At 34.8% G+C, this 17,764-nt stretch overlaps 2 protein-coding genes across 4 annotated transcripts; one reads left to right on the forward strand and one right to left on the reverse strand.

The window, feature by feature from the left end:
• Window positions 1-66: 66 nt before the first annotated feature.
• Window positions 67-1,349, forward strand: Mrpl41 (mitochondrial ribosomal protein L41). Of its 2 annotated transcripts, none has more exons than XM_083079434.1 (3): window positions 67-220; window positions 433-601; window positions 902-1,349. In XM_083079434.1, exons 2-3 carry the CDS (start codon window positions 442-444, stop codon window positions 1,237-1,239), a joined length of 498 nt encoding a protein of 165 aa, XP_082935560.1. In that variant the 5' UTR covers window positions 67-220; window positions 433-441; the 3' UTR covers window positions 1,240-1,349. The 2 variants fall into 2 exon arrangements, with proteins under 2 accessions (XP_082935560.1, XP_082935561.1); XM_083079435.1 differs by having other exon boundaries at window positions 70-220; window positions 436-601.
• LOC145960179 (uncharacterized) lies at window positions 1,348-9,852 on the reverse strand. Of its 2 annotated transcripts, none has more exons than XM_083079431.1 (10): window positions 9,543-9,852; window positions 8,177-8,379; window positions 7,954-8,100; window positions 7,558-7,878; window positions 7,346-7,469; window positions 7,047-7,258; window positions 6,660-6,802; window positions 5,243-5,787; window positions 4,727-5,151; window positions 1,348-3,830 (listed from the first exon to the last, which is right to left on the reverse strand). In XM_083079431.1, exons 2-10 carry the CDS (start codon window positions 8,300-8,302, stop codon window positions 3,711-3,713), a joined length of 2,163 nt encoding a protein of 720 aa, XP_082935557.1. In that variant the 5' UTR covers window positions 8,303-8,379; window positions 9,543-9,852; the 3' UTR covers window positions 1,348-3,710. The 2 variants fall into 2 exon arrangements, with proteins under 2 accessions (XP_082935557.1, XP_082935558.1); XM_083079432.1 differs by lacking the exon at window positions 9,543-9,852 and adding an exon at window positions 8,987-9,006.
• Window positions 9,853-17,764: the final 7,912 nt, after the last annotated feature.

Consider the following 17,764-nt stretch of genomic DNA (forward strand, 5'->3'; position numbering starts at 1 on the left):
CATTCTTCTCTCTAGTCTCTGACATGAATGCCCACGCTATGAATGGAGGGGGTAACGGCATATGAATCGCTCATATGACTGTTACCCCCTCCACTCGCGGTTGCGTGGTGCTAGCGTGGGCATTAAGTGGAGTATGTTGCGTGAGTTTTAATTCAGTGTTTATTTCTCGGAGAAGAAAAAAACGTTGTCCATCAGTACACAGGATATACTTTAATAAGAGGTAAAGAGAGTACTAAAGTCAGAGACGATTGAATGCTTTGACAATTAAAAGTTGACCTATCTTTGACAATGTGAAAGTTAACCTTTCTTACACAATGTTACTTTTAAACGATATTAGGCTACAATTCTTGAAAAAACATTAATAGTTTTCTTAGACTATAACTTTTAAATTTAATTGTGTTCAATGTATTTATCAATTCGCTGTTTAACCAGCAGACATCAATGGCATCCTCGTGTATGATATTGCGACGTGGTATCGCGACTTCCTGCGTTTGTCATGGGAAGCGAAATTTTCGAAAATTCCTACTGTACAATAAACGAGGCAGTCGTAATTTTAAAATGCAACAAGCGAAAAATCCAGATCCTGATATACCAATAGATAGTGAGTTAACATGTTATTATTTGAAGCAGACTTGGTTTCATCTTTTTTCTCATGAGATTATTTCGTAAATAAATGCATGCAAAAATAAAATATATGAGTTCACACGTAAAGTACATTCTTTATATGCAAAATAGATTACAAAAAGACTAATGACTTGGAAAGAAATTGATTACTTGAAACTTGCAGTCTCTTAATAATTAAATAAATTTATAATATACATGTAGTAGAAAAATTAGAGATATTATACACATAAGATAATAAAATATCAACACATACATATACTAATTATAAATTTTATAGAGAGAGGTACAAGAGATATTGGATACAAAATAGATGACAGATTTGTTATGGTGCCAGAGATGATTCCTGAATTGATTGTTCCTTCATTGGAAGGATTCACTTTGAAACCATATGTGTCATACAAAGTAGAGATGTTTACAGAACCACAATTTACTGCACAAGATTTATTTGATGCAGTATATTCTAAAAAAATAGAAGAAGACTTTGCAAATAATCAGTTGGACGAGAAAGGAGAGCCACTGAATCCTAGCGAATATGAAAAGCTTACGCCGAAACAAGCTAAGGACAATGCCAGCAAAACAGGCTGTGATATTTTTGACGAAAAGAAGCCATTGTAAGAATTTTTACTTTTTAGTATTTATGATTCTCTAATGTATAAGTGTATATTTTTCTCTCTTTTATGTTAAAATAAAGAATCTGGAATATACTCTAGTCAGATTAATATGGATTTCAGTCTGTATATGTTTTATTTATAACTCGCATGTATACATACGTTCACAATTTTGCAATTTTTACAAAAAGTAACTACTTACTATCGTATATGACTGTTAAAAGTGATATTATGTGCACACTTTGCTAAGAGCATGAGAAAAACAGAATTTGTTATATTGTATACATATATAAGCGACCTATCTCAGATCAGTTTTTTTTTTTATGACAAGTCTATATGGCAGTCAGTGCTTGATAGCAAATAATTACTTCCATAATCTCTAAACATATTACATTTTTATCTAAAACAATATAGCTTATATATTATAAAACAATAGTATATATCACATATATAATTGTCGCAAAATCTTCCGCGAGAGTCATGTAGTTTACGCAAATGCTCCAACGGACAAGTGAAATTAATTTATTGCTATTATAAAACACAACGCTTACGTTGTACCGGTTTTTGTCTTATGCAATCCAAAGGACTTGTACGAGTCCAAAAAAGACAAGTAATGCCAAAAGTTGATTTTCAATTCCTGAGATTCATGGATATCTTGCGTGTCGATGAATCCGTTTGCGGATAATGAATTTGTGATTAGGCTAACTTAACAGTTATGTTTTACTTATTAAAAGATTTTTGAGCGAAGTTTGATTGTTTCCTGTCGGGTAAAAAATAGCGAAAAATTCGAATAGTAAAATCGTTGTCAGTTGTGCGCGGCCGGTATTGCTTACTACTGACTAGATTACTAGATTCTAATAATATATGTCTGTGTATATATATTGTTTTTTTTTAAGTGCTGTATTCATATCAAACGTACAAACGGCCTTATTGTTTCTCTCTTCAACATTTTCTAATAATTATAATTATGCGAAAAGCTCATAAAACGGAGCTATTGAAATAGAAAATATTCTGTTTAGAAGAAATCATATTTAAAGAGTGTATCGGTGGATGTTTATGAAAGACACTTGTATAAAAGTAGTGCAGCTGTTAATGCAATGTTATGGCTATAAATATTTCTAGAAAGAGATAACGTATACAAAATGTTAGTTAACTTATGCTTATGTAGGAAATCGATCACATAAATCATTTATTCAAACATCTTTTTCAGAATGCAGCACTCTTCTGATACACGTTATTACTATTTACTGCTAATATTATTGTTTTCTGTTATTATTTTCTATCTCCTATAATCACCATTATGAAGAGTGGAAGAGAAAAACGTCTCTAATTTTGTACAGTGGAACGCTTATTGAGAAAACACGATGTTCTAATCTTTTTAACCGGCGCGTCTTATTTCCACTCTTCCATTAAATCAATGGAAAAACGAAAGTGGCATAGTACTTGTTTTGCTTTGCTAAAAAAATTTTAATTATATCTCAGTATGTTGCTCTTGTCTTTTGTGTGTCGTCGATATTTCGTTTTTCATATCTTACTCTACAACATATTTATAATATCTCGTCGACGACTTGAGCATTCATATATGTCTCTCACTTATTGGCAGTACAGAATATCCTCTAAGGATTTATATTGCGTAAATTGCGATACATATTGTTTTGTTATTGATTTTGTATACATGAACGGCTCCAAAAATGAAAAGGTTCCAAGCTTTCTAAATCTATTTGCAAATTTGTTAATTAGAAACTTTGCAATTTCTCTCTCTCTCTCTCTCTCACTCTCTCACTCTCTCTCTCTCTCTCTCTCGCATTCTCAATAGCGGATGCTGTAAAACAAGTCATATGCCACTCGCTCTTCAACTGAACTTGGTGTTTCGCTTTAATTATCAGTCTATGATATAATTGGATATTTGACCGATAAAATATCAGTCATTTTAATAAGGCAGGTACACGTGTTACTGTATGACAAAGATTACTCTGCATGAAGAACTTTTTTTTTTTCAATGCTAAATATACGTATTCTCCGTATATTTATTCATGCAGAGAAACATACAGTACAATAGCGATAACTTTGTAAAACAGCATTGTAGCAAACAACTTATATATGAGACATTTTATACAATGTTTAATGCGCTTTTGTCAAACTTGATTTGCACCGACGTTTCGGACCAATAAAAAGCACACAAGTGTAAATCTTTGGCATTCAGTAACATGTACCGTACATCTAATCGGAGATCTTGAGTATGTAAAGAAGTATTATAATTATTACAGATGAGAATGAACATTTTACTAAATTCTTTATATAATATACATCTTAATATTTCTCTCTATTCGATGCGAAATGATATGCAACTATGTTAATGAAAGTCAACGTGGAAAGACTAAGGGAGGGAATACTGCTGAGAGTAATAGTTTATGCAATTCAATTGGCTTTTCATACGCAAGATCTCGAGATAATTACTAATAATGATAGAGCGGAGGCTTATTCCATTGGATCCCCTACATTTTCGAAGATGGTTGAATGTGGATTGCTGGTAGTGGGCCACAAGAAACCACCTACACTGCCCGGTGGTAAGTAAGATGCGCCCCCGCTAAGGCCCACCTAATATATTTTATATATTACATCAATTATTTAATATCTCTATAACATGGTCTATACAATTTCGTTCTTTTCTATATCTTTATATCTATATACACATGAGAATACAAAATGTGCTAAGCGAAATAATATGGAAGCGTTGTGGGATATAGACACACTCCAATTTTATATAATAATAATGAAGTATTTTATACAGGATATAAGTGTTGTGTACAAAAACACGCAATTGCTTAATTACATTGATGCGACAAATGTGGAAAGATGTAAAAATCTGATTTTTTATTCTAATCATATGTGTAGCACTGAAAAAGGAATATTTGTTTCATGTAAAAATTAAATCCATCACGCGTATGATTATACAATAATAATTTTTATGCATAATTAATTGATTAAATATTTTTTTTGCTTGAAGTGCGTTTAAATTTAAATTACTAACTACACATATAAGTAATTTCATATTAAGGATTGGTTTTTTCATGCAGTATAAGGCAAACTAGAATAAAAGATAACTGCCAAATTAAAGAAAAATAATCATTTATTTGCATTTAACATAAATAATTGTGCTAATAAACCGCAGGTACTAAATAACATTTTTTATATAGGTACTAAATAACATTATGTACATTGGTTCATTATTGTAAATGTATGCAAAGCATTTACAATAATGTCAAGACACTCTCAATAAAAATCTTATCTTCTACATTGAGTGAACTATGTACAAGGATTTTCTAGCTTTTTGTATTACGTATCGATTAATTTTATTTCCATCAACTAGAGAATGTGTAGAAATCACAGTCCAATTATAAAAAATTCACCAATAGCTATACATGTCGTTTCAATCATAGATTTGCCTGATCTAGCCTTTCTATCCTTACACTGTAACTTCTTTATGAATTTACCTGTTGGCTCCATATTAGCGACCTCTCTGCTAATTGACAGTCCGCTGCCAATCGGGATGGTAGACTCTTCCATCTTTCCTCGTCCCGTTTCCTGCTTCTATCGAAGTCTCTGTCGACATGTCCCTGAGAGAGAGGCGGCAAGATCTGGGTTCGTTGCGCCAGCTTGTAGCTGTCTTGTCTCGGTACGTGATCGACGCGTCTGCTGGTACCGCTACCGGTAGTTGAAACTGGGATCGGGGTCGGACTACCGCCGCCTCTGTGCCGATGATACAAGTTACGCTTTTGCTGCAACATCCGCTGCTGCACTAAAAGCTGCAGCTGCGTGCCCGAATCGCCGCGCATCTTAAATTGCTGCTGATTATCGGGTGATGTGGACGGTGGTCTAAGATGGACTAGATCCAAGTGACCTCGAGCTTTTCCCGAATCTGAAAACGATTTATTGTTCCTGCGTTACTCCACATGTCATCAGACAGTCTCCTCAATTAGAGCATATTAAAGAGCAAGCGCGACGCATACCTTGAATACTTCTCTGCTTGGACGGCCTGTCGCCGACGCTCTGTTGACAGAAGAGTAATCTAGGTCCACCATCGGATGCTCTTCGTCCTTGAGAGACCCGGGATATTCTACCAGTGATGGGAGATGGACTTTTGGGCGGTGGTGGCGTGCAAGACGGTAGGCTGCTCGTAAAACAATTCGTCCCCGTATAATCTGGCGGGCAGCCAGAATCGAAGCTGGACTCGAAGAGTTCCGATGACGAGCTACCGCTGCCGCCCGCCATAAACAGGGTCGTTCGACTGGGTGGATCAATAGAATCCATAAGCGGGTTATCAAAATGATGTTGATAGTCACTTAATCTTCGATTGACTATCTGGCTGTCAATTCGTTGACTGATATCGTGATCTAGGCCTAATCGGTGTTCTTCAAGTTTGATCTGTGCTTCGCGCAACTCGTCGCCGCTCGGACCTTCCTCCAAATCGCCCTCCGCGCTACAACAACCTTCATCGGTTGAGGAACTCGTCGAGCTAAATCTTTTGTTCCCTCTACCCGTATCTTCCCTTGCTCTGAAATAAAGAAAAGATTCGTCTCGTTGATATTTGAAAGAAGCGATTTGTTCTGTCATTAGCGGCTTCTTGTGATGATTGTATGAATGGATCGCCATTCTAAGCAGCATTAAAAAAATATTCATTAAAAGCGCATTCTCCTCATCATTTCATCTATGAACTTTAATTTATCATAATATTTCTTTCATATTAATTAGAAAAAATGTCATTAAGGTATAAAAAATTACCATAGACATATATTTTTTTATCTCGTTATATAGGAATTTAAAACAATCGATATATTTTGTTTACTTAAAAGTATTATATAAGTAGATTTATAATCAAATATATTTGTAGGAAATTTTTTTAGATTATGTCCATCAATGTATTATATAATTAATATGGAAAAAATATAAGAGAGATCACACACAATGATATAAATATATAATTCCAATAATGAAAAACATATAATTCCAATAATGAATGTGCTTTCATTGGTAACAAATAAAGCAAAGCAAATAAAAATTACGAAATCAAGATTTTAAATAAATCAAATTAATTAAGAGATTTAAGGATAAATAAAAAGATAATAAAATGAAATGAGGAGTTACCAAAAATAAAGTGACAGCAATATGTGCTTCCAATCCAACCTGTCTTGATAAAATCTTCAATATGTGCGTCACCCATCAATAAAGTTCAACGTCCCACTAAGCTATCGCTGTAAATAAAAATTGATTAGTTAAGAGGGGCATACATTATTTTCATACATCTCCGACTGGTAGGATTGGAAGTTACAAATTTTTCTAACATGAAAAATCGGTACATTTAAAATAAAACTATTAAAAGAAAAAAATGTATGTGCAATAATGTGCTCAGTGAAAGAATGTCTATACCTCGATTTAAATTTATCTTCTTTTGTTCTTGCAGTAGACCAGCAGGTATTATTAATGGTACTGCTGACACGATGTTGCTTCAATCTTTCTAGCAGTAAGAAATAGATAGCAGCATGATGATCATAGCTGCTGTTTCGTAAGGACTGTTAAAAGATAACATTTATATTTATACGATATAATTTAAAATATATTGAAACAATATATATGTATATATGCGTGATTATAATGTACTGAAAATTTCTCTTTGATTTTACTAGACAATGCTGTCATTTATCTCGAAAATTATGCGTACAATACGATTTAATTAGAAATAAATAGATAAATGTACTCTTATATAATTTTACATAGAGAGAAAAAACTATAGAAGCACGAGAAATGTTTCCTTACCTCTCTAGTACGACTAATGTCTATTCCTAAGCTGTGCATTAATCGAAGTATTTGCTCATTTGGTTCCTGAATAGACGACGATGGCCGTGTTACGATCACTGAACAAATGCTATCCGCCGTTCCCGCCATCCAACGGTGTCTCTTAATTTGTGGAATGGTGTATCGTTTGGAAGGTTCCAATACTAACATCTTGCGTATTAGGCTTTCACAATCTTTAATACGAAATTCGACCGGCGTGAGCAAGAAATATTAATAGAGATATTAAATGTACAAAATGTATAATATATTTAAGTAAATACCTGTACTCATAAAGTAAGGAATTCTAAATCTGCCACTTAACACGCGATCTCTCAATGATTGAAGAGTCGATCCGTCAAAGGGCAACGCGCCACACACCAACACATACAATACAACGCCCAGACTCTACAAGAATGAGATTTATTTCAAATATGCAGTCAATGTAAATCTGTTTTTTTTTTTTTTTTTACAATTTTTCTCTGATGAAACTCACCCACACATCGATTTCGGGTCCAGCGTAGTGCTTTCCTCGGAAAACTTCGGGAGCGGCATAAGGCGGGCTGCCGCACCACGTGCTCAATCGTTCTCCCGGGGCAAATCTGTTACTGAAGCCAAAATCGGCGATCTTTACGTTCATCTGAGCGTCGAGAAGTAAGTTCTCCGCCTTCAGATCACGATGCGCCACACCCGTTACGTGGCAATATTCGACCGCCGAGAGTATCTGGGCAAATGTCGCACGTGCTCTGGGCTCTCCCATTCTTCCGTATCGCGCGATGTAGTCGAATATCTCACCTTTGCTCGCGTATTCGCACACCTACAACAGCGATGATGATGTCATCATTGTTGAAAAAACACAACAGCTGTTTAGTGGCAGTTTCATCATCCTTACCATGTAAATCATGTTCTTCGTTTCCATGACTTGATATAATTTAACGATATGCGGATGCTCTAATTGCTTCATAATTTCAACCTCTCTATAAACTTTTTCTAAATTAGTAGGATCTAATTGAGTCTTATCGATTATTTTGATAGCCACCTATTAAAAAAAAAAATCACATCTCTTTAGACAATATCGAAATTATTGTTATGGTAGGAAACGCGTGCACACGTACCTCTGTTTTCGTGATTCGATGTCTAGCTAATTTTACAACGGCAAAGTTGCCTTTGCCGATAGTCCCTTCGATATCGTAAAATCCCACGCGGATTTGCTTTTTACCCTGTGTAGGTCCAGTATCCATATTCACGTCGATGTTTCTTTCCACTCTCTTGCAAATTCTTATAAACTAATTCTTCTTCCCAATGTCTTATCACTAATCTGCAAAAATCGGAGCATACTTTAAGAGGGGAATATTTTTTTGTAATCTGTTATTTCTGACATATTTAATGTGTTTTCAACAAGTGTCGCTTTTTCCTTAATTATTTTAATCGTTAAAGATAAAATCATGAAGATAAAAGTGATCGGAACAAACAACTAACAGCGGAGAGAAAGAGAGATAATAGTTATAATATTTTTGAAAAAGAAGTCATTAGCAATTAAATGTAATTTTTCACGATATGATATGAAAATTCATGGTATGAAAATTTTGCAATTACGACACTCATTATTCATATTATCGACATTTTCATGACATTTTTCCAATTATGTCTTTTTTTCCTTGTCTAAAATTTTAATTTCTCTACGCAGTCTCCTTTATGACTCTCTTTTCCTGCTCAACACTTATATATTATATGTAAAACTTTTTTTTAACATATTGTGTCTGTGCAAGCAATTACGCGACGCGCAAGCGCCAAAAATAAAAATTCATAAAGTCCCACTTCAAAGTCTGACGAGCACGATTTTAAAGTCCATAATTATTGCCTTTGCTGTCGCGCGTAAGATTTTTTTTATACGCCTACAGATGTATTTTTTTTTTATTTTGTACCGTATGAGTTGCGAGGTATCTCGAACGATATCGGCGAATGTCTAACACATGATAATTACTTATCACACATTCGTCACACTGACGCGAGTCGCAAGGCTGATCCAGCATTGAAGACAGAGCGCGCGATATCCCGGAAGGACATCTCACCGCAGACGCAACAGAAGAAACAAACAAGAGGGAGAGAGAGAGAGAAGGAGAGAGGAAGAGATACGGGGGAGAGAGGGAGAGCGAGAGCGACGGACGTTCTCAAGGAGAGAACACGCGTCAAGGATTCATCGTCGACGGAGTACAAAAGCCCGGCCGCAACAAGTACGGTAGATATCCTCGACTGACGTCACGCAGATCGACAACGACCTCCTACCTATCGAGAGAAGAGTCACCGCCAGATCGATCGTCGTCAATACTCCTGGATAGAGAGAACCCCGCGTCGGACGAGGTCGCCGACGAGCAGGTGCAATCGGACGATCTCACTGGAGACTCGGGCGAATCTAATGACGATGGCGCGAAGCTGATCTAAGGGTGGCAACCCCCTTTTTTTTCTCCCTCGATTACTCACCTTCTTGGCTCGAGAATTATCGAAGATCGCCCGCGAGAACGGGGGTCGCCCGGTGAAGGCGTTTTACGAAACGAGCGGCAACGACGGCGACGAGGACGTGCTCCGGGGGTGCGCGGGGAGCCATCGGTGAGTGCCGGACGTCATGGCGCGCGCGCGCGCCTGCCAGATATCCGGCGGGTCCGTCCACCACCTCGAAACGAAGCGAAACTGAGCGGAGCCGTGCTCTCTCTCGCGAGCCTCAACGCGCGAGACTCAACGTAGGGAGCTCCGCACGGCTCGGCGGTTCGATACCGACTGACCGACGGCCATGTTACCACCCCCCCGGTGCTGCTCCGGCGGTGTCGGCGCCCTCGCCGCCCCCTCGTACACCGTCACCCCGGCCATTCTTAGCGAACCACCCCTCCCTTCGCTTCCTCTCTCTCTCTCTTTCTCTCTCGTTTCCCCCCCTTCCCCGCTCCCTCCCCATACTTTACTTCTCTCCCGCTCTCCCCCCACCCCTCCCTCCACCACCGCGTAATCTACGTCGGTGCACCCGACACCCACCACTACAGAGATTACTATCGCTCGCGCCCGCGCGCCGTTATCTTCGACAATTGACGTCACGCACGTACGCGCGCGCGCGGCATGTCCGTCTCATCGTTAATTGTTTCTCGATGTATATATAATTGTACGACAAGTAGCGGCACATAGCACGTGACCGACCAGTCATGTATGCGTAATCCCGTAGTTCGCGATCGAAAATGACGTTTCGGTTCAATAAAATGGAATGTAAAACGTCGTTGTCCTATGTGACCTAAGGCCTCCCGAAGCGCTTTACATAAAGAGTAGATTGCATAATATGTACATTACGGCTTGCGTATAGTTAGCGAGTTAATATTGAAAAATTGCACGGCACCGCGCATTTTATCTCGGGACCTATTATAAATAACCGGATTATGTTTGTGCGATTATAATCGTTGGTATGACGTCCGCGAATTTCTGGGTCGTTTACAATGAAAAATGCACCGCCGAGCGAAAAGCCAGACACTTTCTCGAACGACTAATGAGAGACGCGATATGTATTTCCCGAGTAATGTTCCCGCATACATTGCTAATCTCGGCTCTCGGTCTCGTTTTGCTCCCGCGAGTGAGCGCGATTTCTCTCTCCTCGTGTTTATCTCGTCTTTTAAAGAGTCCTCGCACATGATCGACGATTATTATTGATTCTCAGCAATATTGATAATATAAACTGTGTGTATAAGTTTCATAAAACTGTCATTAAAACTTAGGAAAGTTTCAGGATGCTATATATAATTCAATGTTATTTTAATTGACAGATATATGTGTGTATGTGTGTATGGATATAAATGCGATTTATCAGTCTTCTAAAATAAATCTTATTAATTCGATCATATTACGTGATGCAAGACAAATGATTGTTTACGAAATGATGAAGCAAGTTATTAAAATCATGGAATTGGATTCTTTGTATTATTTTATGCATAATAGTTTATAAATATAAATGTAATTTATCAATTTCTCGTAGAATTAAATTTATATTTGATTAAATCATGGAAGCATCTTTAACTTGGCGATAAATTTTAATCGAGAAATACCAATTTTTTTTACATCGGTCGAGGAATCTGTTATTGATAGTAAAATCAAAGATACTGAAGCATTTTGTACACGTTATAGTCGCATGATAGTCATATCCGTGGATTGATAGTAGCGTAATAAATCCATATTGATGACGCGCTTTGAGAATAACAGTGATTTACGTGGGGAGATTTTATTATTCATTCTATTTTCCTATCAGATAGGGTATTTTGGGTTGAAGGAAACGAGCATGTGATTCGATCGGTATTATGATGTTCGTGTTCGTCAGTGCTGCATCGAATCCGTTCGACTGAAATAGAAACTATAATAACGCTAACATAAGTGTCATTCATCAGAGCGAAACGGGGCATGTTGTTGAAACGCACATCATCTTCGCCGATTTTTCCTTTCTACTTTCATAACGCCGATTTCGCCGAGGACGTAACGTTTTTGTATGAAAAGTAAGCAAGAATAACGTACAGCTATACTTAAAGTTTCTCTCCGATCTTCGAACCAGGAACGAATTAATCAAATTCGCAAGAAATCCTTGCAAATTTTACGAAAAAGCCGATAATTATAATTATAGTTATGCAAATGCAATTTGACGGTTTAGGATAATTTTAATATGAATATTTATTAAAACATAAATATCGAAAATATTAAATCAGCAAAATATATAAGTACGTACGAGAATATTATACACAGATAAAATATGCGAGAGTTAAGTAAACGATAAATAAGATGGAGATTTAAAGAGAAAGGAAAATAATGGAGAATTTTGAATGGAGATTTATATATAGAAAATTATACACATACAGATGCACATAATTCGGTTCCTTTCATCAATTTTTAAATTACGTTTCGTGGAAGATCGAGATAATTTACAATGATTGCGGCGATGGTATTTTTCGTTTGGACTAATTGACATCAATTGACTTTTGCCGGTAATATTTCAAGCATCGAGCGATTCGCAAACGTCTCTGTAAAATATAACGTCTGAATAATATCTTTTCTTTAAGCATATTTATATTATATCCCGATGCAATTTATTATTCTTTAATGACGTAGAGACTAATATCACTCTGCCTCAAAGATTACAATTAATTCTCGGAACAAAAAATCACATGAAGTATTGTCCGTATATTACTAAAGCAGCACTCGTGCTAAGTAGATGTAACTGTGAATTAGTCAGACTTTTAACTTATTGTTAGAAAATCGATAGCTTTTATAATCTATATCTATTATATTTATTTGTCAAGATTAAATATTATATAAAAATGTAATATCTATCAAAAATAATAATAATACATTATAAAAATATATCATATTTTATCTCACAAATAAATTATTTGTATTATAAATAACTAAAGTAGTATATTTTATATATATAACAAATTAAATAATTGTAATGTAAATAATTAAATAATTGTTGAAAGAGAAATGCTGTGACATAAGTATCGTATTCAATAACAAATATTTCCAAAAAAGATGTCCATGAATTTTCAAGCAATTAAACATATTCCTTATGAAACTTTGCGTGTGTTTTCAATAATTTCAAATTTATATAAATCTCAAAATTATTTGCATCGGTAAAATAATAATTTTGTTCAACTTTAGCCGTTCGACATATGCCAAAAATTAACGTTCTAAATTTTTTTCGCAAGTGTGGTGTGTTTTCGTGATATACAATTTTAACGAAACACGTTTCGGCATCTATCTCATCGAATTCGCAGGTGTTCTCTGTTACGAGTCGAATGTAATACGATCGTGCAAAAGAACCGTTCCGCCGTTTTAACGGTGAATCTCTTAAATTATAGCGAGTACGAGGCGGAACGCGAAACGGTTGTCTACAAAGTCGGGCAAGACTGCACACGTGTACATTGTGTCTAGTTTAAGTATCACTGCAATTATTTCTTTAATTATTAGAAATGAAAAATAAGATATGTTGTGTACATGTATTAGATAAAACTTACGTTAAAAATAATATATTATAATATATTCTCGATATATCTAATCAAATGTGTAATAGACTATGACGTCAGAAGCAAGAAGTATATGCAAATAATTCTTGCAATTTACCTTTGTTTGTTTCATCTGACGGCGGTCGCTTTGAGCGAAGTAAATTCTATGTGTGTTCAAAGAATTAAATTGACGTCTTTACCAATTAATGAAATAATTGCGATTAAAACGTACGTAGACTGTAGACTGCTCTCAGTCTCTTTCTACCGATCAGTCAAGTCGATGGAACGGTTCAAAGAAGATTGGAGATAATTGATGATGGTCGCGTGTCTGGCCATAGTTCAATCGATTCTTCCAGTTTTTTCTTTTTTTAGAAAATTGACGTCAGACGTACATTTTCGTCAGGAAAGCTTCTAATGCGTCGTCGACGCTGCTTAAATCGCTTCATATATCTTCTGTATTTTTATATCCGCGCAAATCACAGTCACGTTTTTACGAACACGCAATAAAGCTCTATTTCGAGATGACATTTCCCTCAGGTGAGTTTCACAGAGGTCGATCACTCGAGAAGTTCCCCTAGTTGAATCTCATCGCGTCCCAATTTGTCTTTCTACATTTTACAAAACAAAATTATATTTCGAGATATATATCTCTCAAAGTTTCGAAAATTCTATTTACTTGCAAATGCTTCGTATAATTTTCGAGAAACGGTGTAGAATATTGAATCTCCTTTTTTCAGAGAGCAACCATAAGCCATGCTTTCCATACATTTTCTAAAACTCTTTTTATTCGTGGAGTTTCTATCGAATGTAATATAATTTCAACACGCAAGAAAGATTTATTTCTCAAAAAGAGAAATCTCTCTTACACAATAATCTTTTACGATAAGTTATTATTTTAAATTCTTTTTTATACGCTGTTATTCGATCTCTCTTATCAAGTTGCATATATAATAATTTTTCCTCAAATTAATAATATTGCACCAATTTTAATTGTGTTTTTAAATGCATTAAATATAGTACACTGCATTTTTTTATTATTCCAATTTTTTACAATGAAAAAAAAATATTTTTTTTATATATAATTTATTCATCAAATTTATTTTCCTTCTTTTTGTCTCCTTTCTTATTTAAAATACATCTTTAAAATGCATCGCAATGTCGAGAGATATTTAAGCTGGATATAGAGAGATATTCGAAAACTATCGAGTTATTATAAAAGAAACATTAGAGGAAAATTAATAATCTTCTTTCTATAGAAATAAAAACAAAATTAATTCGAATTAATAATTGCTGTTTTCGAATTAATTAAATTCGAAAACAGTAGAATTGAATTATTGAATATCTGCTGAATATCTGCTATTTTATTCTCAACAATTTTTATGATATGAAAAATGAAATATAATAAACTTTTCTCATCACTCTTAAAAAGCTTTCTCACTTTTCTCACTTCTAAAAAACATTTTATATAACAACGCATATCGTCCATTTATTCAAAATTCAAAGAATATTTAAAAAGAACACATAAAAGAATATTAATCACGCATCTTATTATGCGTAGAAATTCGTCCTTCGTGTACTCAACTGACGCATACGTTTTTTCTTGTCGTAGGTCGCGACTCGAGACGGTCCTTTTCGTCGCGACATCAGAATTTTCATGGTCGGACGAATCGATAGTATGCCAAGGAAAGACCATGAGAACCGACTTCCTTGTTGGTTGACTTTCATCATAAAAAAAAGACATTCCAAATGAATAAGTCGGACGATGGCAATGAGATAATATTTGTCAATATGCGAAAACTTGAATTTCGCAATCTCTCTTTTTTTTCGTTTTTCTCTTTCTCTTTCTTTATCAAATCCTTCGCCACCCACGTACCTCGATTTGTCGTAGGTCGCTCTTGGCTTGATTTCGCACGCGAGCAACTTTGAGTATGTCGGTAAATCAATAAGACGCTGAAGTCGTGGGAGAATCTGTCGATTTTTGATGCCCCGCAAAGTTTTACGCGAAAGTAGCGCAAAACAGCCGACCAGATACAGAGATATGTCCTATTTCTATATCTGTGTCATCCGAAACTTTTGTTACAGATATATAATACCGAGTGTTTTAAGAAAATTGATGTGAAAAAATGATGTATAATTAATTCCGCATTTAATTAATTAATAATATAAAAAGATGCTATTACGATATTATATAATTTAAATTATACTGAACACAGTATATGTAATTTTAATTATCGCGTCAAAATATTAAACTGTGGCGAATTAAAACTTCTCAAGCAACTTATAAATGATGAATAACTATATAAAAGCATATCATAATATAGAAAATAAAAAAACAAACCGGATCAATTTTATGTAAAACATTTATATATACATATTATGATTTTAATTTTATTAAAATTGTCAATTATAATTATATATTTTTGTACTCTTTTTCTTTTTCTAATAATAAAGTCAAAAATTATCCGGAAATTGCCACAAATATCAAAACGATTTAGTCGAATTTAGGAGATTCATTAAAAATAGAGAAAAATTATAGAGCGAATTAGAAAGAAAGATGAAACCCAATGTGAAATTTCAATTTAATCTATAGAATCTTTTGGTCTAACGCTGCGTTTGTTGCTTGCTTGCTCGATTCAATTACATTCGCTCCAAGTAAATCAGGAAAAGAGGCTCCGCATGTGTTCAAGAGCGCGCGTCCATACAATAGTTCCGCCTTTCAACATTGCATTATGCAATTGAAAGCGGTCGTTTCTTGTCCTTTTTCACCACGTTATCCAATAATGAGCTTGCTTGACAAACCGTTTTTGTTCGTTATATAATTAAATTTTTATTCTCGCGAAACGAGAAGAGATTGTCAGCTTCTAACGCGACGGGATCGTATTGATCGATGAAATAAACTTCATATAACCGTATCTTGAAATAGTAAATAACGGTAATTAGCAAAGGGAATTAGTGGTAAAATAACAATGAATAAAAAATTGCGGGGACACCATTTCTTTACGATTTTATTTGACGTCACGATGAGGCAAAATAGCCAACATAGGAAGTAGTTACGCCAATCGTTAAACTGTAATGCGATGAAAATGTAAACCGTCCTTACAGTCAATATTTATGCAATGAGATATTAATTACTGTACCAGACGGGACTTTGATGTAAACATTTCCCTGCAATCTCCAGCTTCACCGACGATAAGATATTTTCTTCGCAGATTCCTTCCAAACAACGTCGGAAATTTTCGTCACGTTCGATTTCGGTCTTTTCGGTATAATATTGCTCGTAATATCGCGTGCACTTTCTTGCTCTGTGTGACTCGAAGCACTATATTATGTCAGCAATGACGCACACGTAAAATTACAACTTAATCTCTGAAGTATCAACTTGATATTGAACTTAACTACGATGTGCGGTCGCTATTTTCATTTTGGTGCGTGCAATTTATACGCAAATAGTAACTTACGCACACATATATTTATCATTTTCGGAGTACTTATACCTTACATATTTATTACAGCCACTTTTAAAATTATGGAATTTATTACAATATATTTTTTAAATTCGAAAATTGATTAGAAAGATATTTGTTGTAAAATATTTTTTAAAAATGAGGAGAAAATTACACAAAAGAATCTATTATATATTTGCAGAAAATATTGTCATTATATAAAGTTTCATTTAAAATTTTTTAACAGAAAAGAACTATTCACAAATTGTTTATATATATATTTTAAATACAGGAGTATCAAACGATATACGGAACTAAGATCAATTTGTAAATGTGACTTTGTGTTTGATTTCGAATATATCGAGTCGTTCGAAAGTCACGAATAAAATATGCAGTGCTTAATAGTATGTTTTGTAATTCGAACCTGTGTATGAATATTCAATATTCTTGCAATGTGACTGAGCGACATTGGGCGTCTCGCATCGATGTATCTTTTGCGTAAATGCGTGCGGAGTGCGTCACGATGAAACTAAGTCTGTAGAGTATAATACAAACTTATGATAACGAGTGATAAAAAAAAATAGACGCAAATCATGGAAACGTGACATTCGCACACGTGCACGCGAGAAATACCTTGTGTAATTGAATCATCGACAAAGAATCGAGTCCATCCGCTTTTTATAACGATATTAGTATAAGAGTCAACTCATGCATGAGACTTGGGTTTTCTTAATGAGAAATTAATAATAAAACCAAGAAAATAAAATAATAATACTAATATAAATTTAAACAAAAAGAAATTTTTTTTCTATGATACTTGCCCTTGATTACATAACTATGTAATAAAAAAATATATTTTGTTTTATATACTTATTGCTACTTGCTGTTATAAAATTATTATGGAGCAAAGATATTCTCTAGCGGTTGTAATATTTGTAACACATTTACAAGCAATCTTGTTTCTTTTTTAAGTCTATAATTTAATTTATTGCGAGGAACAAAAAATAGACGCAGATTATTTTTCTAATTAGCAACGGTAGAAAATTAGAGTGATTGTCACAATTTACTATAAGTTGATTAATACGAAGCGTTTTTTATGTTAGAAACAATCAAGCTTTATTAATGTCTATTCCGCCTGATGTAATATATACTGTCACAAGTACACAGCTTATTATTATGTAATAAACGCGACCATGAACGTGTTCGCCTTCCACGTTCTCGTTGCACGTCATCTTTATATTTT

This window comes from Camponotus vicinus, unplaced genomic scaffold (genome assembly GCF_025532165.1).
Source record: "Camponotus vicinus isolate PSW18456_S1 unplaced genomic scaffold, iyCamVici1.0 SCAF_10, whole genome shotgun sequence".
Classification (NCBI taxonomy): domain Eukaryota; kingdom Metazoa; phylum Arthropoda; class Insecta; order Hymenoptera; family Formicidae; genus Camponotus; species Camponotus vicinus.